This window comes from Perca fluviatilis, chromosome 4 (genome assembly GCF_010015445.1).
Source record: "Perca fluviatilis chromosome 4, GENO_Pfluv_1.0, whole genome shotgun sequence".
In the NCBI taxonomy this organism is placed as follows: Eukaryota; Metazoa; Chordata; class Actinopteri; order Perciformes; family Percidae; genus Perca; species Perca fluviatilis.
In genome coordinates this window covers 12,627,127-12,646,114 of record NC_053115.1, presented here as the reverse complement: position 1 = coordinate 12,646,114, position 18,988 = coordinate 12,627,127, and the positions used below count along the sequence as shown (strand labels likewise).

General features: G+C 39.7%; 1 protein-coding gene across 3 annotated transcripts in view; it reads left to right on the top strand.

Moving 5' to 3' along the window:
• Positions 1-18,988, top strand: part of LOC120557659 (arf-GAP with coiled-coil, ANK repeat and PH domain-containing protein 3-like) — a 60,555-nt gene that overhangs the window by 14,603 nt on the left and 26,964 nt on the right. For all 3 annotated transcript variants that reach the window (XM_039798204.1, XM_039798203.1, XM_039798205.1), the window contains exons 2-4: positions 12,227-12,284; positions 17,218-17,337; positions 17,850-17,903. In XM_039798204.1, coding sequence (XP_039654138.1) covers positions 12,227-12,284; positions 17,218-17,337; positions 17,850-17,903 — 232 coding nt within the window. The remainder of the gene's footprint in view (positions 1-12,226; positions 12,285-17,217; positions 17,338-17,849; positions 17,904-18,988) is intronic.

Genomic DNA, 18,988 nt, shown 5'->3' with positions numbered 1-18,988 from the left:
TTTCTTTTGCTCTTGTTCAGATGTACTATTTTATAAAATCCTTCCAAGCTAAACCATGACACACTGTAACAATGTGTACATTATACGCACACATGCATACACACGTGCATTTTGAGTGTAACTGCGTACATGTTCCAGACCCCGGCTCTCTGTCCTGCATGATTTGTTTGTCTAGCTGTCTCAGTGTGCGGGGGTCTTGCGTAAGACCACCTCTTGTGTTAATGTAAACCTGTCTCTTCATTCTTTCTCAACCCCTGAACTGTCCTTCCATTTTCCATCCAGCCTCTCTTTACTGCCATCTCACCTATACCACACTTCCATATAATCATTAGTTAATACATCAATTCACAATCATATTACATGGCGTAAGACATAAATGATTGATAGCCATCATGGGAATCTGAGAAAGTGCTTGATGTTCAGTTTTGGAAATGAATTTCTGGCCATTGTCCTCAACTGTAAATCCTTGATCCAACATTCAGTGATACAGGCTGTACATTGGAGTCAATGAATCGCCAAATCATGCCAACAGAAACTGGACATTCACAATTACAAGATGTAATTGAACTTGTGGTATGGTCCTAGTGTTCATTAGATTTATAAATGTTATCCCAAACTAAATGCTGTCTGGTATGTGAGCTCTGTGTCCCAGATTGTCTACGTGGCCTCTTCAGCAGATTCCATTTCCTTTCTTACATCATACACACACTCGGAGATAAGGGACTATGTGTGTGTGTGTGTGTGTGTGTGAAAGTGAGTGCTTTATTGAACAGCCATTCATTGAAAACATTTGGGTCTGCGTGCCTTTTAAAAATGTGCTGATGGGTCGTTTAGGATTCTGAGAATACGGTCACTGTTTGTTTTATTATCAAGTTAAAAGAGTAATGGGTTTAGATGCAACAATATAGATTTTTTTTTCATTACAGAACTACAAACGTAATGGTGTTTTTGTAATTATTTTATTCTATGACACTCGCATTCATGCATGAACCTAAAATTACATGAGTAACCGGGTTCCTCCAGAGTATAAATATCAGAAAAAAGTCCTCTATGTGCAAGTGCAGTACTGTATATTAGTGAACCACAGCTAAACCCAGAAAACCAAAACCAGACCTCAGATTTCCTTTTTGGCCAAGATCTGATCACATTGCGTGAGTGAAATGTACACGATCAGATGATTACTTAATGCCAACCAGACAGCCAGAATGTGCCTCTTCCTGGGTTTCTGGCACTGATGGACCATTCTTAGATGGATAAAAGTGTAAATCGGTGGTTGTTTCCTCTTTGGCAGATCTGACTGCGGTGTCAGCAGGAGACTTATTCCGCTGATGTTCGATCAGGACTGCCAAAGATAACAGGAGGCTGTTGTGCAACGCTCACTTTTTTCTTCTGGTACACGGCTCGTTCAAAGCAGCATCTCTTCTCTCTCACATCACACAGAGCCATAAATAGACTTAGTACATATTATATTTAGCTCTGCTACTGTAGGTTTGTGTGGGAAGAGGGATATAATCAAATATTAACACATACTGTGTCCATACTAAGCCATGACCTATTACATAAACCTCTTGCTTGGAGGACTTTATGGGTAATATTTGTGTCGTTGAAGAGAAAAAAGGCAAATGACCAATCGAGACTTTGGGAAAAAATCAGTAGAAAATCATTAAATTTAGTCTCATCGTCCATATTATGTATGATGCACTAATTAGGATACATTTACTGTACTTTCACAACTGTCACTTCCAAACAGCATCAATACAACATTGGTAGGCAATATAGATTACAATAATATTGTCATTTTTACCATCGAAGCATCAAGCATTATCTCAACATCAAGTACTTAAAATCCCTTGGTGAAAGTTTAACTGATTTCCATACCATTGTATCTAATGCATTTTAGTGTTTCACAAAATATAGTTTGTATAGAGTATTTTAGCTCTAATATTGTTCTGGTTTTTCCTAATAATAATTTCTGTCTACAGTCAAACCAAGTTAAAATGGCATAAACACAAATAAAATAAATTACTTATTTTTCATCTACAGGTAAGATCTATGAAATATTTTGATACTACTACTATTTCAACAATTATATAGAGAGATGATAAATATTAATATTGATTTATTGCCCAGCCCTAAAAGACAGCATTTTGTAAATAACTTTTCAATTATAATCACATCAAATGTGCTACCGTCACCACATGGGATCAGGATCTGACTGACAATCAGCCAGCTGTATGTGTTTGTGTATGCATGTGCTTATTTGTTAATACAGTATATACTCAATATAAATATACATATATTGTGTATGTGTGTATTTCAGGTCTGAAACATAAGGCAGGCCTTATCTGTGCCAGACATTCTTTAAGTAAGAAGTCATTCTCTGTGCTGAGTTAATAGAAACAGTGTCTCCTTGTGCTTAGAAAAGCCGAGGTATGCAGATTTACTTTTATCTTAAAGTCTGTATCAGTCCATTAATATATGTATAATTATGTTGTCTTCAGTTATGTATCAATGTTTTACAAACCAGGTAGGAACAAATAGCGGTGACTCTGATTTTCTTTTGACAGGTGTATGAAGTAGAGGTTCTACTTCCTGTATATTTGGTAACACAAGTTTTAACAGGTGGTTTGCAGAGGTGGCTTGAAATCCCAATTCTTGTTTATTTTTATCGTCACTAGTCAAGTTTGCAGCTGACTACAGTTGTTTCCAGTGAAGAATACCCCATGCTGCCATCCTAATGTACTATGTACCTGTTTTGATGGAAGAAAAGGGCTGAAATATCCTAAAGGATAACATGCACTTTCATTCTCAATTTATTTTCTCTTTCTGGCTCTCGGCTGCAGGCGTGTGGGGGTTGTGATACATAGCTGGGTTAGTCATTGGCATCACAGCATCATTATATCTCTTGAGTGTTGTAAAGTCATCTGTGTATGGCAAGAATGCCAAGTGTGTTTTCATGATAAAACTTTGCTTTTAAGATATTATGACACTTTAGTAACAGAAAGCTAATAATGACATTAAAAATCATTCTTTTTTCCATTTGGATGCATTTTTACTGTGCGTGTTCCTCTTAGAAATTGGAGAATTGATTCCTCCGATGTGAAGAGGCAGCTGGATACAAATTCAAAAGACACAGTAACTTCAATTCATGGCTTAACAACAATGTAAAGACATATACTGTGAGCTTTATACTGACAACCTACTGACCCTTTGTAGATCATCAGCCCAGATTAACTGTTCTTTTTCTCTGTGTACAATAGCCGATTGAGCTACTGTATCCACTACATATAGCCTCTTGTGTCTGTCTGGGAAAAAAAAAAGTCTCACTAAGACATACATGCATTCCCTTTCAGAATTATACATTGATGTGATATAAGTATTTAGCTAACTCAAGACTCAATATACTATACAAGTCATTGCTGTCTATCCCACACTTTGTTTTCTGGATTGTAGAGAGGATAATCTTCCAGTGTGACTCCATTTCTAGACTCCACTGCTCCTCTGTCATTCCTCACAATCAGCTGGCTGTTAGTGGGATGGATGCAAAGAGGACAGAAGCAAAAGAGTCCTGGGAACAGAGTGCTTACACACTACAAGGGGTCTTCTTCCTCCCCTGTGTTTCTCATGCAAGCTGCGTCCGTGTGCGTGTCATCTGCTGCTCACAATCCACTGGGAGGTCAGTGGAGGTTAGAGGTTGGAGTATGGGGTGAGCCCTTTTCCCCTTTTCATGCTGTCTTTTTTAGCTTCTCGTTGCTTTCAGTCAGTGGTCGGAACTCGGCTGTGCCATCACAGTTTTTTAAACTCACTAAAATCACAAAAAATACACTCAACACAGGGAGTGTTGCTGTCATGTTGCATCAAGTGATCTTGACATTCCTGTATTTGATCAGATTCGTAGATGCACTGTCTGCCCATCTCTTCATCTTTCAACTATTTCTTCAACCCCCTAATTTGTGAAGATGAGGCCCATCATTTAAACTGTGTGGAGTGAGTCTGTGAGTGCACATTCCTCAGAGTGTGAGTGGAGCATGATCAAACACGCCCTCATGCCCTAAATGGTTCAACACCAAAAAACTCCCAACTCCACCCACGGAGGGCACAAGGCTCTGTGGGCTCAAGTTGTGCTATCTTTTGTCAAATTTAAATCTTATCTGGATGAAATTCCAGATGTTTGAGGTGCCTGTCATCAACTTGTGGTTGCATCTCTTCTTCCATTCCTTCTTTTGCAATTTTTAAAATCTGCCAACATCAAAGAGGTGAATAATGGCCAAAGCTAGATGACTTTTTACTGATCACCAAATAGAGCCATAATATTGGAGATCAGTACTGTTGCCTCCGGCTGTGAGGATGCAGCGAAAATAGAAATGAGCCCCCCATGGTCCACCATGAACAACATTAAGAGGGATTTTTTTTTTTTATGGTAATCAGAATAATTTAAGATGAAAATGTGCTGAATTGAAGTGCCATTTAAACAGCATGTATATGTGTGTGCATATATGTATTAATATAGGACACTTTAGAGTTGCAGCAGATCATAGTTGCAGCAGATCATGGTTTTATAAATGCATAACCCGCCGTATCTTATGCTCACACAGGTTTAAGACTCTCTGGCAACAGAACAATTATGGTAACTTGATGATGATGTAATCAAGTTGCATTTCTCTAAGTCAGCAGAGCGACATCCTGTGGAAAACAGTCACTGAGTTTTCCCTGTTTTAGTCTCAGTCCTTCTCTCTTGGCAAGTGAGGAGAGAAATATGTTGTATATTCCAAGAAAAAGCAGTCCCTCCTGGCTTGAGTTGTGGTTACAATACATTGGAGAGAAATAATTTCTGTCTGCTTTGCACTCTGAAGCTTCCAGCACACTTCCTGTTGGCCTGTTGATGGAATGTTCTTTGGAATGATATAATGACGTTCCCACATCCCAGACTGCTCGACCAGACATATTTATATGTATTGTGTTTATAGAGAGTGGTGTACAAAAATTCTGCTTATGAGTAATGATAACAAAGATGCATCACATTTGGCCTTATGGTCTGCTTTAGTGAGGCAAGCAGGCAGGTGGTCTGACAGCTGCTGGAAACCAGAGAAACTGTACTACTGATCTATAGTGTGTTTGTAGTATGCTTTGTTGAATTACTATATAGCTACTGCACAGACAAATGTGCAGCCACTGTAAGCCACATTACCCTCTGCTGCTCATAAGATCATTCGTACTGTACATAACTCAGTCAAATATCCCTGACAGATTTTCCTGACAGTTTGACACAAGAATCCACCAGCATGGACAGCCATGCCCTCTGTTGGAATAATGTGCATTAAAACACAGACAATAGATTAATTGTTTAAAAAAATCTATCAAACAAAAACAAGCAGGTTGTGTCTCTTAAATGTAAAGACTTGCTGCTTTTCTCTGTTTTATAAGATTTTCAATGTTTTTTTGTGTGGAAAACAAGCCATTTGAAGATATCACCTTGTAATGGGCATTTTTTTGACGAAACAAATAATCGGTTAATCGAAGAAAAACGTAGGTGATAGATCTATTGCTTGTAATTGTTAATTGCAGACCCTGTGAAAAAAAGAAAGATCAATCTTACACCACTTTCTTTCTGAGAGATATTGTCTCATATTTAAAATTTAGCTTAGCATATAGACTGAAAATAAGGGGAAAGGTAGCCTGGCTCTGTCCTAAAGGTAACTCCTCTACCAACACCTGTAAAGTTCACCAATAAAGACGTTACCTTGTTTGTTTAAAAACCAAAGTATAAAAAAGACACCTTGTGGTTTTATGAGTCTTCTCTGGTCTGCTGGATAATTAGTGACCTTTAGAGGTGTTAGTAGGCATATTTTGTTTTCTTTGGACAGAGCCAGGTTGCTGTTTCCCCTTGTTTTAAGTCTTTATGCTAAGCTAAGCTGGCTGCTGGCTGTATACTTATATTTACCGTACAGATATGAGAGTTGTATCAATCTTTAGACTCTCGGCAAGAAAGAGAATCAGCTTATTTTCTTTCTTTAAATATAATTTTATCTCAGCGGAATAGTTCAACAACACATCCCTGAATGCAATGGATCGGCACATTACTTTATCTCAGTTGTTCCTGTTTGGTTTAACGTCGTTAAACTGAGGTATCAAGGACACAAGTAATGGTCCTTTTTGTCAGCATCATGTTTGTCCTCTTTGTCTCATCAGCCATCTCGGCACAGGCAAATGTTTTTTCAGGGAATGAGTGTGATGTTTGTTGGGAGTTTTTTTTTTAGGGGAAGCAGTGAAGGCGTCTTTGTTAGCCACACATAAGACACTTGTTTGGTATGGCTTGGTATTGGCGTGAAAAGGCAGTCTGTTTAGGCAAGTGTATGTTTTTTGTGAGAGGATCATTTACTGGAGGCTCTTTTGATAGAGTCTGTGCATGTGCTAATAGTGCTATTGACTCGCTTGACTTGAATCAAGTTGCATTTTGTTACATGGATGACTGAACTGCTTGAACACTTACTGCTATGGAAATGGAGCATTTTAAATTAATATATGTTCACCTATGCATTTGTAATTCTCTTTTTGTACACTTGTAAACAGTCTCTCTCAAACACACAGTCCTCGGCTTTACGCCAGCAGCTAATGAAGGAGGGTTACAGATAGACAGCAGGGAGACACTGTCAATTGGATAGATGGAGGCATCAATGAAACAAAGAGAGATGGGGGAATAGATCATTTCAGTGGGGGGTGGGGGGGAGAAAGCTCTTCTGGACACAAATTAGAGCAAAGCACTGAGAGGATTTAACAACATGATGACACAGACTCGTAGAGAACCCTTTCACGATGGAGTAGATTGATGTAAAAGCTGCAAATGTTTGTTTGAGGTGACCAAAAATTGTTTTTTTAATATAGGGGCTGGATAAGTGTGGTTTAGAATGTGAGAACAAAGAGATGAAGGATGGGCTGCAGTTACTGTCCCCACCTCAACCCCACCTGCGCCTGCTCACTGTCAGACAAAGACAACCAGACATGTTATTTACGCTCTTATGTTTTAAATCTTTTATTTTTTATTTTTTTGGAATCGACAAAACACTGTGAGCTGATTTTGTTTCCAGTGTACACTTTTTTCTTACAACAAGTGATGGTATGTAGAAACATGGGACAATAAATGCTGATTGCCACATCATTAAAATTAAGGAAATGTCTTTATTCAAGAAAAATTTAATTCAATACAAGTAAAAAGATCTAGATGTGTACACTAAGACATACATTTGAGACTTGAATTAGAGAAAGACATCTTATGATTGATCATTTTGCAGTGAGCAGGACTGACCATAGAGCCTTTGTAGCTTTTAGGCATCAATATTCTACTCAAGGGCACTTTCCTGCCAGCAGAGCAGATGCACCACAAGCCACACTACAGCCACTAACTCACCACCATAACACACCGGGCTGTCCGTGATAAAGATTGTATCAGCAGGTTGTTTTGTTTTGGCTGATTTTCTTTGGAAAATTTGTGTTTCTGTAAAAGAGGAAGCTGGTAAGACTGAAAGGGAGACGGACACATCAGACAGACAGAGGAAATTAGTCAGGAAAAAAAGCGTCTGTGATGCTGATGCCTGTTGCTATGGTGATTGGGGGTCAATAAAGGGTTGCCATGGAGCTGGAATTCTGGGAAGGGGATATTTTTACGTGTGTGTATGTCTGAACTTGTGGGTGGAGGATGATGAAAGCGTGTATACATTATAAATGAGACTTACTTACGGTGCAGACGGCTTAATAACAACAAGACCCTCTTCTGTTTATATTGTCTTTTAGTAATACAAAGAATTACAATGCATGCTACAGTAAATCATGAATAAGCCTAAATATCTAATTTATAAAATACAAAATTATATTGAGATAAGTTAGTGGAAATAACCACTTTTTGGCCACTTTTGGGCCTGCGTTAATTGCCTACGGTAAGGTTTTAATGTTTTAGTGTTTATGGTGCTACATGCTATGTCTATCATTGGTAAATGTAATTGTATTGTGATCTATCATGATATTGTGCATTTTCTGGAAAATCTATTGAGAAACTGACAGGAATATAGAAGCCCTGCTTATTGTTAACTGGTACAACATTCCTTTATATAAGACGGTTGACAAATTTGCACACATTTATCTTCCTTATATCTTCCACCCATGTGCCATGTCTGACATGTCTATTCTCGGTGATGTCGAGGATAATAGTGTTTAATTATATATGTAATGTGTGTTTGTGTGTTTCTTGAGGGCACGGCGCCATAAGGCATGCATGCATACGTATAAGACAACAATTACTACAGTAAAACATGCATGGTTATGCTTTTAAGATCACTGCCGTTCAATTTCTTTGAGGCAGGAAAATGTTGTTTTAGATAAATGTTCCAGCTGTTAGTGAACAATTGTTCACACAGCAGCAAGACCGCCATGACTTATTCATCTTCTTTGACTCCACTTGGAGGGAACTAAATTTGGCAGATTTAGTGTTTTACACGTAGCTTTGGCTGGTGTCACAGCAGAGTCTTCTGATGAAAACCATGTATTTAGTAGTTTTTTGGGTCAGTGTGTGTGTGTGTATGTGTGTGTGTGTGCGTGTGCAGACTACACATTATACAATGGATTTGCTTTCCCTCCACCTGATGTCAGTAGAAAATGAGGTCATTGCCCATCACAGCCCGATTTGCTGAGTCAGCTCGCAAATAAAAGATGCAGGCAGAATAACATGAGAAACTGTTGATTATACAATAAACCTTTGCCATATATTAGTAAAGTACAGTATGATTGTATTCCCTAAACAAAATGCACATCTGTCACACACACAGATTAGAAAGCACCACAGAAGAGGTTGACAGTAAATAAAGATTTATCCAGGGCACACATGCGCGCGCGCACACACACACACACACACACACACACACACACACACACACACACACACACACACACACACACACACACACACACACACACACACACTTTGCATTGGCGCTCCATTACATTTGATGAGATGCTGCATTTTTATTTTCAGTTCTAAGGTAGATGTTTTCCAGTCATAGCTTGTTTCCTGTTGCTCCTGTCCCCTTGCTTAACATCTTGTATCATACTCTACACAGTATCATGTCATTACCAGTGAATATCTTCAATAATGTCTAGTTGCATGTGGGTATTTTAGCCATTGGGATCTGGGCTTGTCTGGTATTAGAGGACTTAAAGTGATGCTGATGTGGATGTGATGCGACACATCGAGTCTGGAAGACATGGGGAGCTCAGATATGTCTCTGGGCTGGAGTGTGTGTGTGTGTGTGTGTGTGTGTGTGTGTGTGTGTGTGTGTGTGCCCGCGCGCACTTCGCTCTCGTGTGAAGAGATGCGAGAGGATAGCCATGCAAGCTTCATGCTAGAGTACACACACGGTATGGGGGACAAGAATAGATTCTTTACGCTAGTGTGGATGGTTGTTGGGGCTTATGGGAGTGCACGTGGAGCTTGTGCACGTGAGGTTCCCCTCCCCCGCCCTCACTAGTGATGTCAGACTGTATGCTACCACTGGCAGCGAGTAAAAGCCCATCCCCCTTCCTAACTGGGCTGCATCATCATCAGAGGAGCAGCTTTGGGGTGTTCCTCCAGCATTTCAACACAAACAGGAAGCAAGTGTCATTGAGACCAAATTTTGAAACACACACTCATCTTCTTCCTTTCTGCCTTGGCATCTTTACGCAGCCATCGTGTCTTGCAGCATTACTCATAATCCTCATTTGGAGTCTATCTTTCTCCATTTCACTTTAATCTCATAACTCTCAGGTGCACTTAGTTTTGGAAACACATTAATAGCTGAGATACTGAACAATGTAGGGGGTATTGATAAGGACACACATACATTGTCAAGCTTACACACTGTCAAACACACAGATTTGGCTCTGTAGTGCTGTTTCTTTGTTATTTAACCTTACCAGAGCTGACAACCTTCTTAGTGTATTGATTTTCAAAGCTCTGAATAATTCCCAATGTACATTCACGCACAAACATGCATGTTAAATGCGTACTGGGGACAAAAAAACTACATGCATCCAACCTGCAACACAAAGCACAAATACCACAGTCTTCATATTTTCTGAAGCCTGTGCTGAACTTGAAAACTTGGACTCTGTGCATCCTAGTCATCAAAAGTCAGTCACTTTTTGTTGGCAGCGTGTGTTGCCCGAGACACGACAAGCTTGTAATGAGCTTATCCTCTAGATTGAACAGCTGTTTGACATTAAACATGTCTGATTCACAGTGACTTAATGGAGAAAATGATGCTGTTCGGAGTGGAGCTTGGATGTGCAGTGTTGTATTTCTAATTGACATGCAGCTAAAGAGCAGAAACTATAAGCCAGTTTGATGAGTTACACTGCATGCCAGAACAACAATACTCAAGTGCAACAAATTACTCAGATGGCTTAATGTAAGGTCTCTCAACTCTGATTTCCAGCTCTCTTTTTTCTCTTTGAAATAATATAAATCAGCCTTCTGTGCAGACCACACACATGCCTGCCTGCTGTGTCAGTGTCTTGTTGTGGTAGAGAAAAGTGCAGTCTGTATAAACAGTGTGCGTTCTGGATGAGAGAAGAAGATAAGTGCAGGATAGACACAAGTCAAGAATTAGCTGAACATCTGCAAGCATTGTCAAAAAAGCTCAGGAGCAGAAAGGAATTCTGGGAATGTTATTCTCCAGAGCAGGTTCTAAAGCTACAGACTGACATCTCAGCTCCCCCTTCTGCTTTGTACGTCCTCTGTAAAGCAGAAACGGATCGGGTCACGACCTTTATAACATAAACTAGCCGAGCAGGTTGTTTAATTGTTTACATGTTCTTCCTCTAACTCTGTACATAATGTCTGCTATGATGTAAAAGATCAGCTGTCAGGCTGTTTTCGGTGTCGTAAAGAGTTGGAGACGAGGGTGCGGTTGGGATCGTATGATGAGATCATCTTCTACCAGAGTTTGGGGGTTACGGCCGACATGTTCCAGCACATGCAGGGTGTGACGCTGATCCTTGGCTAGATTGTCTATAATAAGCTCCAGCTCATTCTTTTTTTGTTAAGATTATTTGTTGGGCTTTTCCGCCTTTAATTTGACAAGACAGCTAGGTGAGAAAGGGGAGAGAGAGGGGGAAGACATGCAGGAAATCATCACAGGTCGGCTTTGAACCCTGGACCTCTGCGTCGAGGCATAAACCTCTCAGTATATGTGCTCCCCCTCTACCACTGAACCAACCCGGCCACGCAGGTCCAGCTCATTCTGAGGACTGGAAACAAATAGAAGAATAGGTTCATATCTATTATATGTTGAGGAGATATTCTGTGTAATTTTCTTTTACAGACTTATGTTTGAGCCTAATGTGCCTTTTTGGTGTGTATAGGTACATGTGTCAGAGGAAACAGTGTGTCTTTGTATGTGTGAGCTTGCACACTAATGGAAGAAGATCCCAAAGGCAAGGATGGTACTGTAAAGGCTACTCGCCCATCCAAACCACCGGAAACAAACACACACACCCTGCTGAGGGACATCAAGTCCCTTTATGTATATTTTTAGTGTAGATTTAAAAAAAACATAAAATAACACCTAAATCTGGAGTACTTTACTACATTATTGCTTTTTTTGTTTATTAAAGTTGCTGGTACCCAATAAAAAACCTTTTGTGTTGCTAAGGCCTCTTTTAACTGCTCACCTTAAGATACTTAAGTATCAGTCTATGTCTCTGCATGATGTCATTCATTGATTTTGCAGCTGGGCCGTGGCCACTAATCTTCCAGAGCGATGCCTTTGTCGATCCAGTCATTAGGATTAATGTTCGAGTCTGTGAGACTGTGATGTGTTGTGACTGATTGCAGCTTAATTTTCATTGGGGGTAAAATACAGATACTATTAATGCTTAGATGGTGTGGCTCATGTTTGAATGCACAGACAGTACAGTACAATATACCTTTACATTGTCAGTTTGGTACTTTTACTTTCTTCATCTCTCACTCCCTTTTGTCCACTTTGTCTGCTTTTTAAGATTTCACCAACATGGTTATTGTTACTAGTCACTGTGACATGGCGGCGTACCACTAATCCAAGAATATCTCCCAAATAAGAGTTTGAATCTTGTGGTTCCTCTTCTCAGAAATGGTGTCTGTTGTTTTTTTTTTCAAAGTCTGGCATAATTAAGGAGCAGATCTGATTAACTGTGTGGCTTTGTGTTCTCTCTGCAGGGCTGGCATTGATGATGTGGAGACGGACGTGGTGGAGATTGAGGCAAAGCTCGACAAGGTATGAACCATGCAAATCTGTCCTTTCTGTAGACTGCGCTGCTCAACTTGAGCGATATACTCCATGTCTATGTTGCTTTTAACTGGTGTTGAATTGTGTTTCTTACAACATGTTTCTAGTAAAGATTACTCACAAACAAAGGCATTATATTGCACTAAAAAAGAGACATTCTGGTTTTGATTCACAATGTTTGAAGGAAAAACGCCGTCAGATGTTGACGTTGTCTATAAACAGTATTTTCTTTACACACTGTGAAACTGAACTTAGAGCCCTCTATCTGTCTGTCTGTCTGTCTGTCTGTCTGTCTGTCTGTGTGTATGTTGCTCTCTCTGTAATTGTTTCTCTTTTCATTTTTTATATCTGTCTGTCTTTCTCTCACTCTCTGTTATCTAAATGTCAAGTCTATTTAAACCAGGAAACACTGCAGAATTGGTATTATTAATAGGTTCATGCACTGCCACACACACACACACACACACACACACACGGTGAGGGAGGTTTATATTCTGTAGTATGAAAGCGTCACACAGCAGCCCTGTGTTGTTATCTGAGCATGCAATGCCTTTGTCTGTTTAACCAGAGGAAATGCTACAAGCAACACAAACAGCTTATCATTAATTCTTAGTGTTTGTAAGATATGAAATTAAGCTATTTACTGTGAGCTCATTTAACACCCTCCACCATGGAGACACATACTGTATGTTTAAGGTTTCAATTACTCTGCAGTCCATTGTACCTGGATTATTTTCAAAAAAGGGTGTCTTATTTGTTCATGCACATATAACATGTTCATATTCACAATTTTTTTTATAGCACTAGCAGTCTGTCAAAGTTCTACATCCTTTTACAGTGAAACAGTGGTTGGTAAAAGCTTAAAGAGGTAATATGGATAAGCTGCACTCACCTAAAAAAAGCTGCACTTACCTAAATCATTATATATATATATATATATATATATATATATATATATATATATATATATACTGTATTGTATTGTACTGTCTGTGCATATATATATATATATATATATATATATATATATATATATAGTCAAGTATGTAAGAGCAGCATAAATTGATGGCTAACTAAGTCTATGAGCTGAGATAATGCCTCTTTAGATATAAACTAATAGACTTGTAACTCAGAGGGCATTTACAGGATGAGATAGTGTTAATGTAGTTAAGTGGTGACCGCACCTTCATTCTTCTTTTATCTCCCTTTGATTCAGTTTGTTTTTTCAGGGTTTTTTATACTCTTGCACACTCTACTCATGTCCAAAACAATCTGCGTCTTCGCACAAATCCAAATCGAGGTCACTTACAAGCATACAGTCCGTCTTGTGCAACCTAATTATCGGCCTTTGTAAAGTGATAAAGTGGTTATTTAGATGATTGTGACATTTCCTGGTCACTGCATTCTATCTTAGGTTTCTGAATTGGTCCACATTGTTACAACCCCATCACTTAAATTAGTGAACCAAGAGGCGTCACGTTGACATTTTAAACAAATGCCCATACCCTCCACCCCACGCACACACACACACATATACACACACACACACACACACACACACACACACACGCACGCACACACACACACACACACACACACACACACACACACACACATACAAATTATTCCCCCACAGGTCAGGACCTTCCATTGAACTTTGAGCTCCATTTGAACACCATGGAAAGATGAGCAGGGTCGGTGGGGTGGTTTCCATCAGGGTGATTTGTTCTGTTCAGCAGGGGTCCTCACACTGCCCTGTTAGGATGCTCTGATGCTGCCTGAGGACATTCTGGCAGCAAGGAAGGCTCCTAGAACATTAATGAGATTGATGAGGGCTGAACCTGCCTGCATTGATGTTGACCGTTCTGACCGGTGTGAAAACATTCAATGTTGCCCATTGTAAAGGTGTCAATCCCTGCTAGCTAGATTTTGCAGCGTACTAGTGTAATGGAATAAAATATTTACTTCATTTACAATTTTTTATAGTACCACAAACCACAACTAGAAAAAAACCATCACTGCCATAGACCATTTTATAATTTGCCCCAAATTTAAAATGCCTATCCCACACCTCATTGACCAGCAGGTCCTCTGCATTACACTGTAACTGTTTCAGTCAATTAACAGGGCGAGGTCTGTCATGTGCTACCAGATGTGGCATTTTGACTCTGAGTGGACCCCTGTGGTTGTTCCAGCCCATTTATCAACAAATCCTGACACATATACTGTGCCTTTTAACGGCCATGCTCAGACCCTGGGGGCTCTGTACAGCACATGATGAGATCAGATTCCCCCATATTGGCCGATTTGTTGACAGATATGTTGTAAGACCAGCCTGGGAACAGCAGCAGGGCAGGAATTCTGCTGCCTTGTCTTTTGGATTCATAACAGCGTCAGTCATGTACATGTGAACTTAAACATGTATACTGTGTGTTGCACATCAGATATCTACGTCTACACAGTGTGCACACTGTACATTTTGCGATTCAAACGCACACATCTTGAGCCAGCAGCTCATTGCAGCAATGTTCACATATATATTCCAACTGTTCATTTTTTTAGTCATGCTGTCGTAAATCGTGCAGTTATCGGTCTTCACTCCCTGGTTTCTCATCTCTGGCCTGTCAGCTACCCAGAAAACCACACTCACATAGCGACAACCTTGGGAACTCCTGCACCACATGAGATAATTAAGGGTTTACTGGGCTCTCTCTTCTGCATAACCCCTTACCAACACACACATGTTCTGATCCTGTCGTACACACAGCTGCATCAGTGCAGTGGTAATGACAGTGTACCACTCTGTAGTTTATCATATAACCCATAAAGTTGGAAAGTGCAGCGGTTGCCTGTTCATGTGGTGTTTAAAAGAGTACGTACCATTGCTGTAAACTTTCTGAACCTGGTATTATATTATTATATATTAACGTGTACAATTAGGTTTTTTGCTCTCATATGGCTGCGTCTCAAATCAAAATCCGTTTGTTACCACACTATACAGTACGTGAACTATATTTGTGATTTATAGTCATGCTAGCGACATCGTTCTAGGGATACCAATGTCGGTCTGTCAGTCGGTCGTCCACCACTTTGGTCCAGACTAAAATATCTGAACTATTAAATTAATTCCTTTAAAGGTCCCATGACATGGTGCTCTTTGGATGCTTTTTTATAGGCCTTAATGGTCCCCTAATACTGTATCTGAAGTCTCTTTCGCGAAATTCAGCCTTGGTGCAGAATTACAGCCACTAGAGCCAGTCCCACAATGAGCTTTCCTTAGTATGTACCATTTCTGTGTCTGTAGCTATTGAGGAGGAGAGAGGGGGGGGGACAAGGTGGCGGGTGGGGGTGTGGCCTTGACCAACTGCCACTTTGCTCGTTTGAAAGCTATAATGTCTCTCTCGCTCTCATGGTTTGGCCAAATTCTGTGGGCGGGCAAAGCAGAGAAAGGGGAGGTAACCTTGCTCCTTATGACCTCATAAGGAGCAAGATTCCAGAACAGCCCATCTGAGCTTTCATTTTCTCAAATATGGATACCCAGGGCTCGGTTTACACCTATCGCCATTTCTAGCCACTGGGGGACCATAGGCAGGCTGGGGGAACGCATATTAATGTTAAAAAAACCTCATAAAGTGAAATTTTCATGCCATGGGACCTTTAAAAGTTTTGAAAAGACGTTCATGGTCCCCAGAGAATGCCACTAACTTTGATCTCTTCACTAGCACCAGCATCAGGTTTACATTTGTGGTTTTACATGAAATCTCTCAACAATAATTATGGGGATTGTCATTATATTTGGTTTATATATTAATGGTGCCCAGAGGATCAATCCTTTCTTCTAGCACCACCAGGAGTCAAAGTTGTGTCCTTATTCTGTGAAATATATCAACATCTACTAACATGGATTGGCATAACATTTTGTACAGACATTTCTGGCTCCACGTGACAAATTCTACTAACTTAAGTGATCTCCTCACTTTTCTGATAGTGTCACCATGAGGCTGAAATGTCTCAACTGCTATTGGATGGTGAAATTTGGCACAGCCATTCATGTTCCCCTCAGAATGACTTGTAATAACTTTGATGATCCCTTAACTTTTCATCTAGCGCTATCAAAAGGGTCATGTGCAGTCTGTGTGCAGATTTGCAGATGATATTGACCTTAAAATAAACAATTAATAAACATTTTTGATAAATGTATTTCTTTAGCTTGGTTTAAAAGTAAAATAAACTTATATATTAGCTTTTTAGGGACAAAGAACATGCACTGGAACATGCACACATGACACGCATTGCTTCTGTTTTTCATTTACCTTTCATAGTTGCTATAGATTTGTGGCAAAGTTGCATCTAAAAGCTTCTGCCTGGAGATGAGGCTTCTGGCATATTTAACAAGGGGTTTCAACACAGTGATTTCAATGTTTATATTACAGTGATGTGGTGCAAAATGGTGATGATTGATTGCTTGAAGTGTCACTATTGAGTAAACTATTAAAAGTTTACTATGGAGGGAGTGAATTAGTAAAGGAGGAAGTAAATTCGGACACAGCTGGTCTGCTGTGAAAATTATGGAAGATACCGAGATTATAAGTCCACATGCTGCTGATCATATAATTAATTTGCCTTTTTTAAATAGGCACTTCTACCAGAATGCTTAATAAATACTACATTTTTATTTGGGTACCAGACACACTAGCTTCAATAATGCCTGCACAGGCCTGGTTTCAGACATGAGGATTATTCTAAATTTGAGCATCCTCCTGGATTCTGCATGTGACCAGAAATTCTTTTGATTTAAGTCATCACTGTAACTAATACTATCCTTGCATCACATGGTCGTAAACGTGACTCTTTTTTAAATAGACTATACCTTTGTTGTGTATCGAAAGTGATGATTTTTATGTTTCTCCGTCCCGACTAGCTGGTGAAGCTGTGCAGTGGGATGATCGATGCCGGCAGGGCCTACGTCAGCGCCAACAAGCTCTTTGTTAACGGCATAAAGGACCTGTCCCAGCAGTGCAAGAAAGAGGAGATGATATCGGTGAGTGGAGGTCGCGCTGTCTTTAAAATTGACCTCAAATCTGTACATTCACTAAGGAATGTTTGAGGATCAGCATCTCAACAAATGAGCGCTCATCTATCTTTGCTTGGATATTCCTGTGATTCCCCACATGATTAGTAGTACGATAAACAGTATTGTCCAGACACCGAGTCATCCAGCTGTTTTAAACGTGACAGATGTGACCACATGCAGACAGGAGATGTTTATGCTGAAAGTTTACATGGCTCGAAGCAGAGACATGAAACCTGCTTTTTGGTTTTCTTCTAGAAAAACATTTGGACAAGATTTCCTGTCAGTACGGGTGTCGCCCTGGTAGCTTTGGGTGAAGCAGTAGAGACACAATTGTTTCACAATCAATGTTAAGCTAGGTCCAGATCATGCTTTGTGGATAGTTTAGAAGAGATTTAAAATTGTTCTGTGAAAAAGAAGTTGATGTTCATATGGCAACCTGTGTGCTTAAATTATACGTGTGTGTGTCGTCAACATTGCAGGAATGCCTTGAAAAGTGTGGAGAAAGCCTCCAGGAGATTGTCAACTACCACATGGTAAGACACACACACACACACACACACACACACACACACACACACACACACACACACACACACACACACACACACACACACACACACACAATTAACTGTGACCTCACTCAGTGACGGTGAATCTGTCACACAGGCCAGTCCACATGTGTGTCTGATTCAAACCATATGCTTCGGCAGATGTGTACAGCAGCTATAATGCAAAAATATGTATGTGTGTGAGCAAAAGGTGGAATCATGGTTTGGACCATGAGGGAGGGAAGGAAAGTGAGCTGGGGAAAAGAGAGGGTTATGGGAAAAAAGAAGGTGAAAAAGGAATGAACAGAAAATCAATCAACAGTCGCTACAAATCCAGGTTTTCCCTTTTAGACACATTTTTCATGATCTCAACTATTTTTTGTGGCGTGGCATCATTTTGGTCTCATAGCAAAAAGCTCCAAAATTTCTGCTGAATTTTTGAATTAAAAGCTTGTATATTTGACAAGACCACATCTCTTAAATAGGACTTCAAAACTCAGATTTTTTTTTAACAGAGACCCTCCCATAGCACTGGATTGCGTCCTTCTTTTTTTGGTTTGTTTGTTTTCTTATTACTGATTTTTAAAAGTTGTATGGCTGGTTCCCGTCTTTCTGCCGGACTGTGACTTCTTCAGTCTGTTGTGCTGTGGGTGTATAATAGACGCGTATCAGGAACTCTTATCTTCCCTTTTCACCTCTATATTGTGCTTTGACCTCGTCAGAGACTCTTATCTTCCCCTTCCTGATTTTACAATTGCACTGCTATGCGTCTGCTACATTATCTAAATGCACTCATGTGCTACAATACTTTATCATACTGTCCGTCACACTCCAAGCCTTAGATCAGGGCTCGACCTAAGTAACGATAGTTGAAGGGCATTCACACACTGCTCTCTAGGTAAAGCCCTACAAGTTACACAGTAAGTAACAAGCAAACCATTGAATATAAGTTTGAATATAATATAATGCCTTAAAAATTCTTTTATTTTTTTTTTTTTTTTTTTTCATTTTTAAAATAAAAAAAAAAAAATATTTTTTTAAAAAAAAAAAATTTTTTTTTTTTAAAAAAA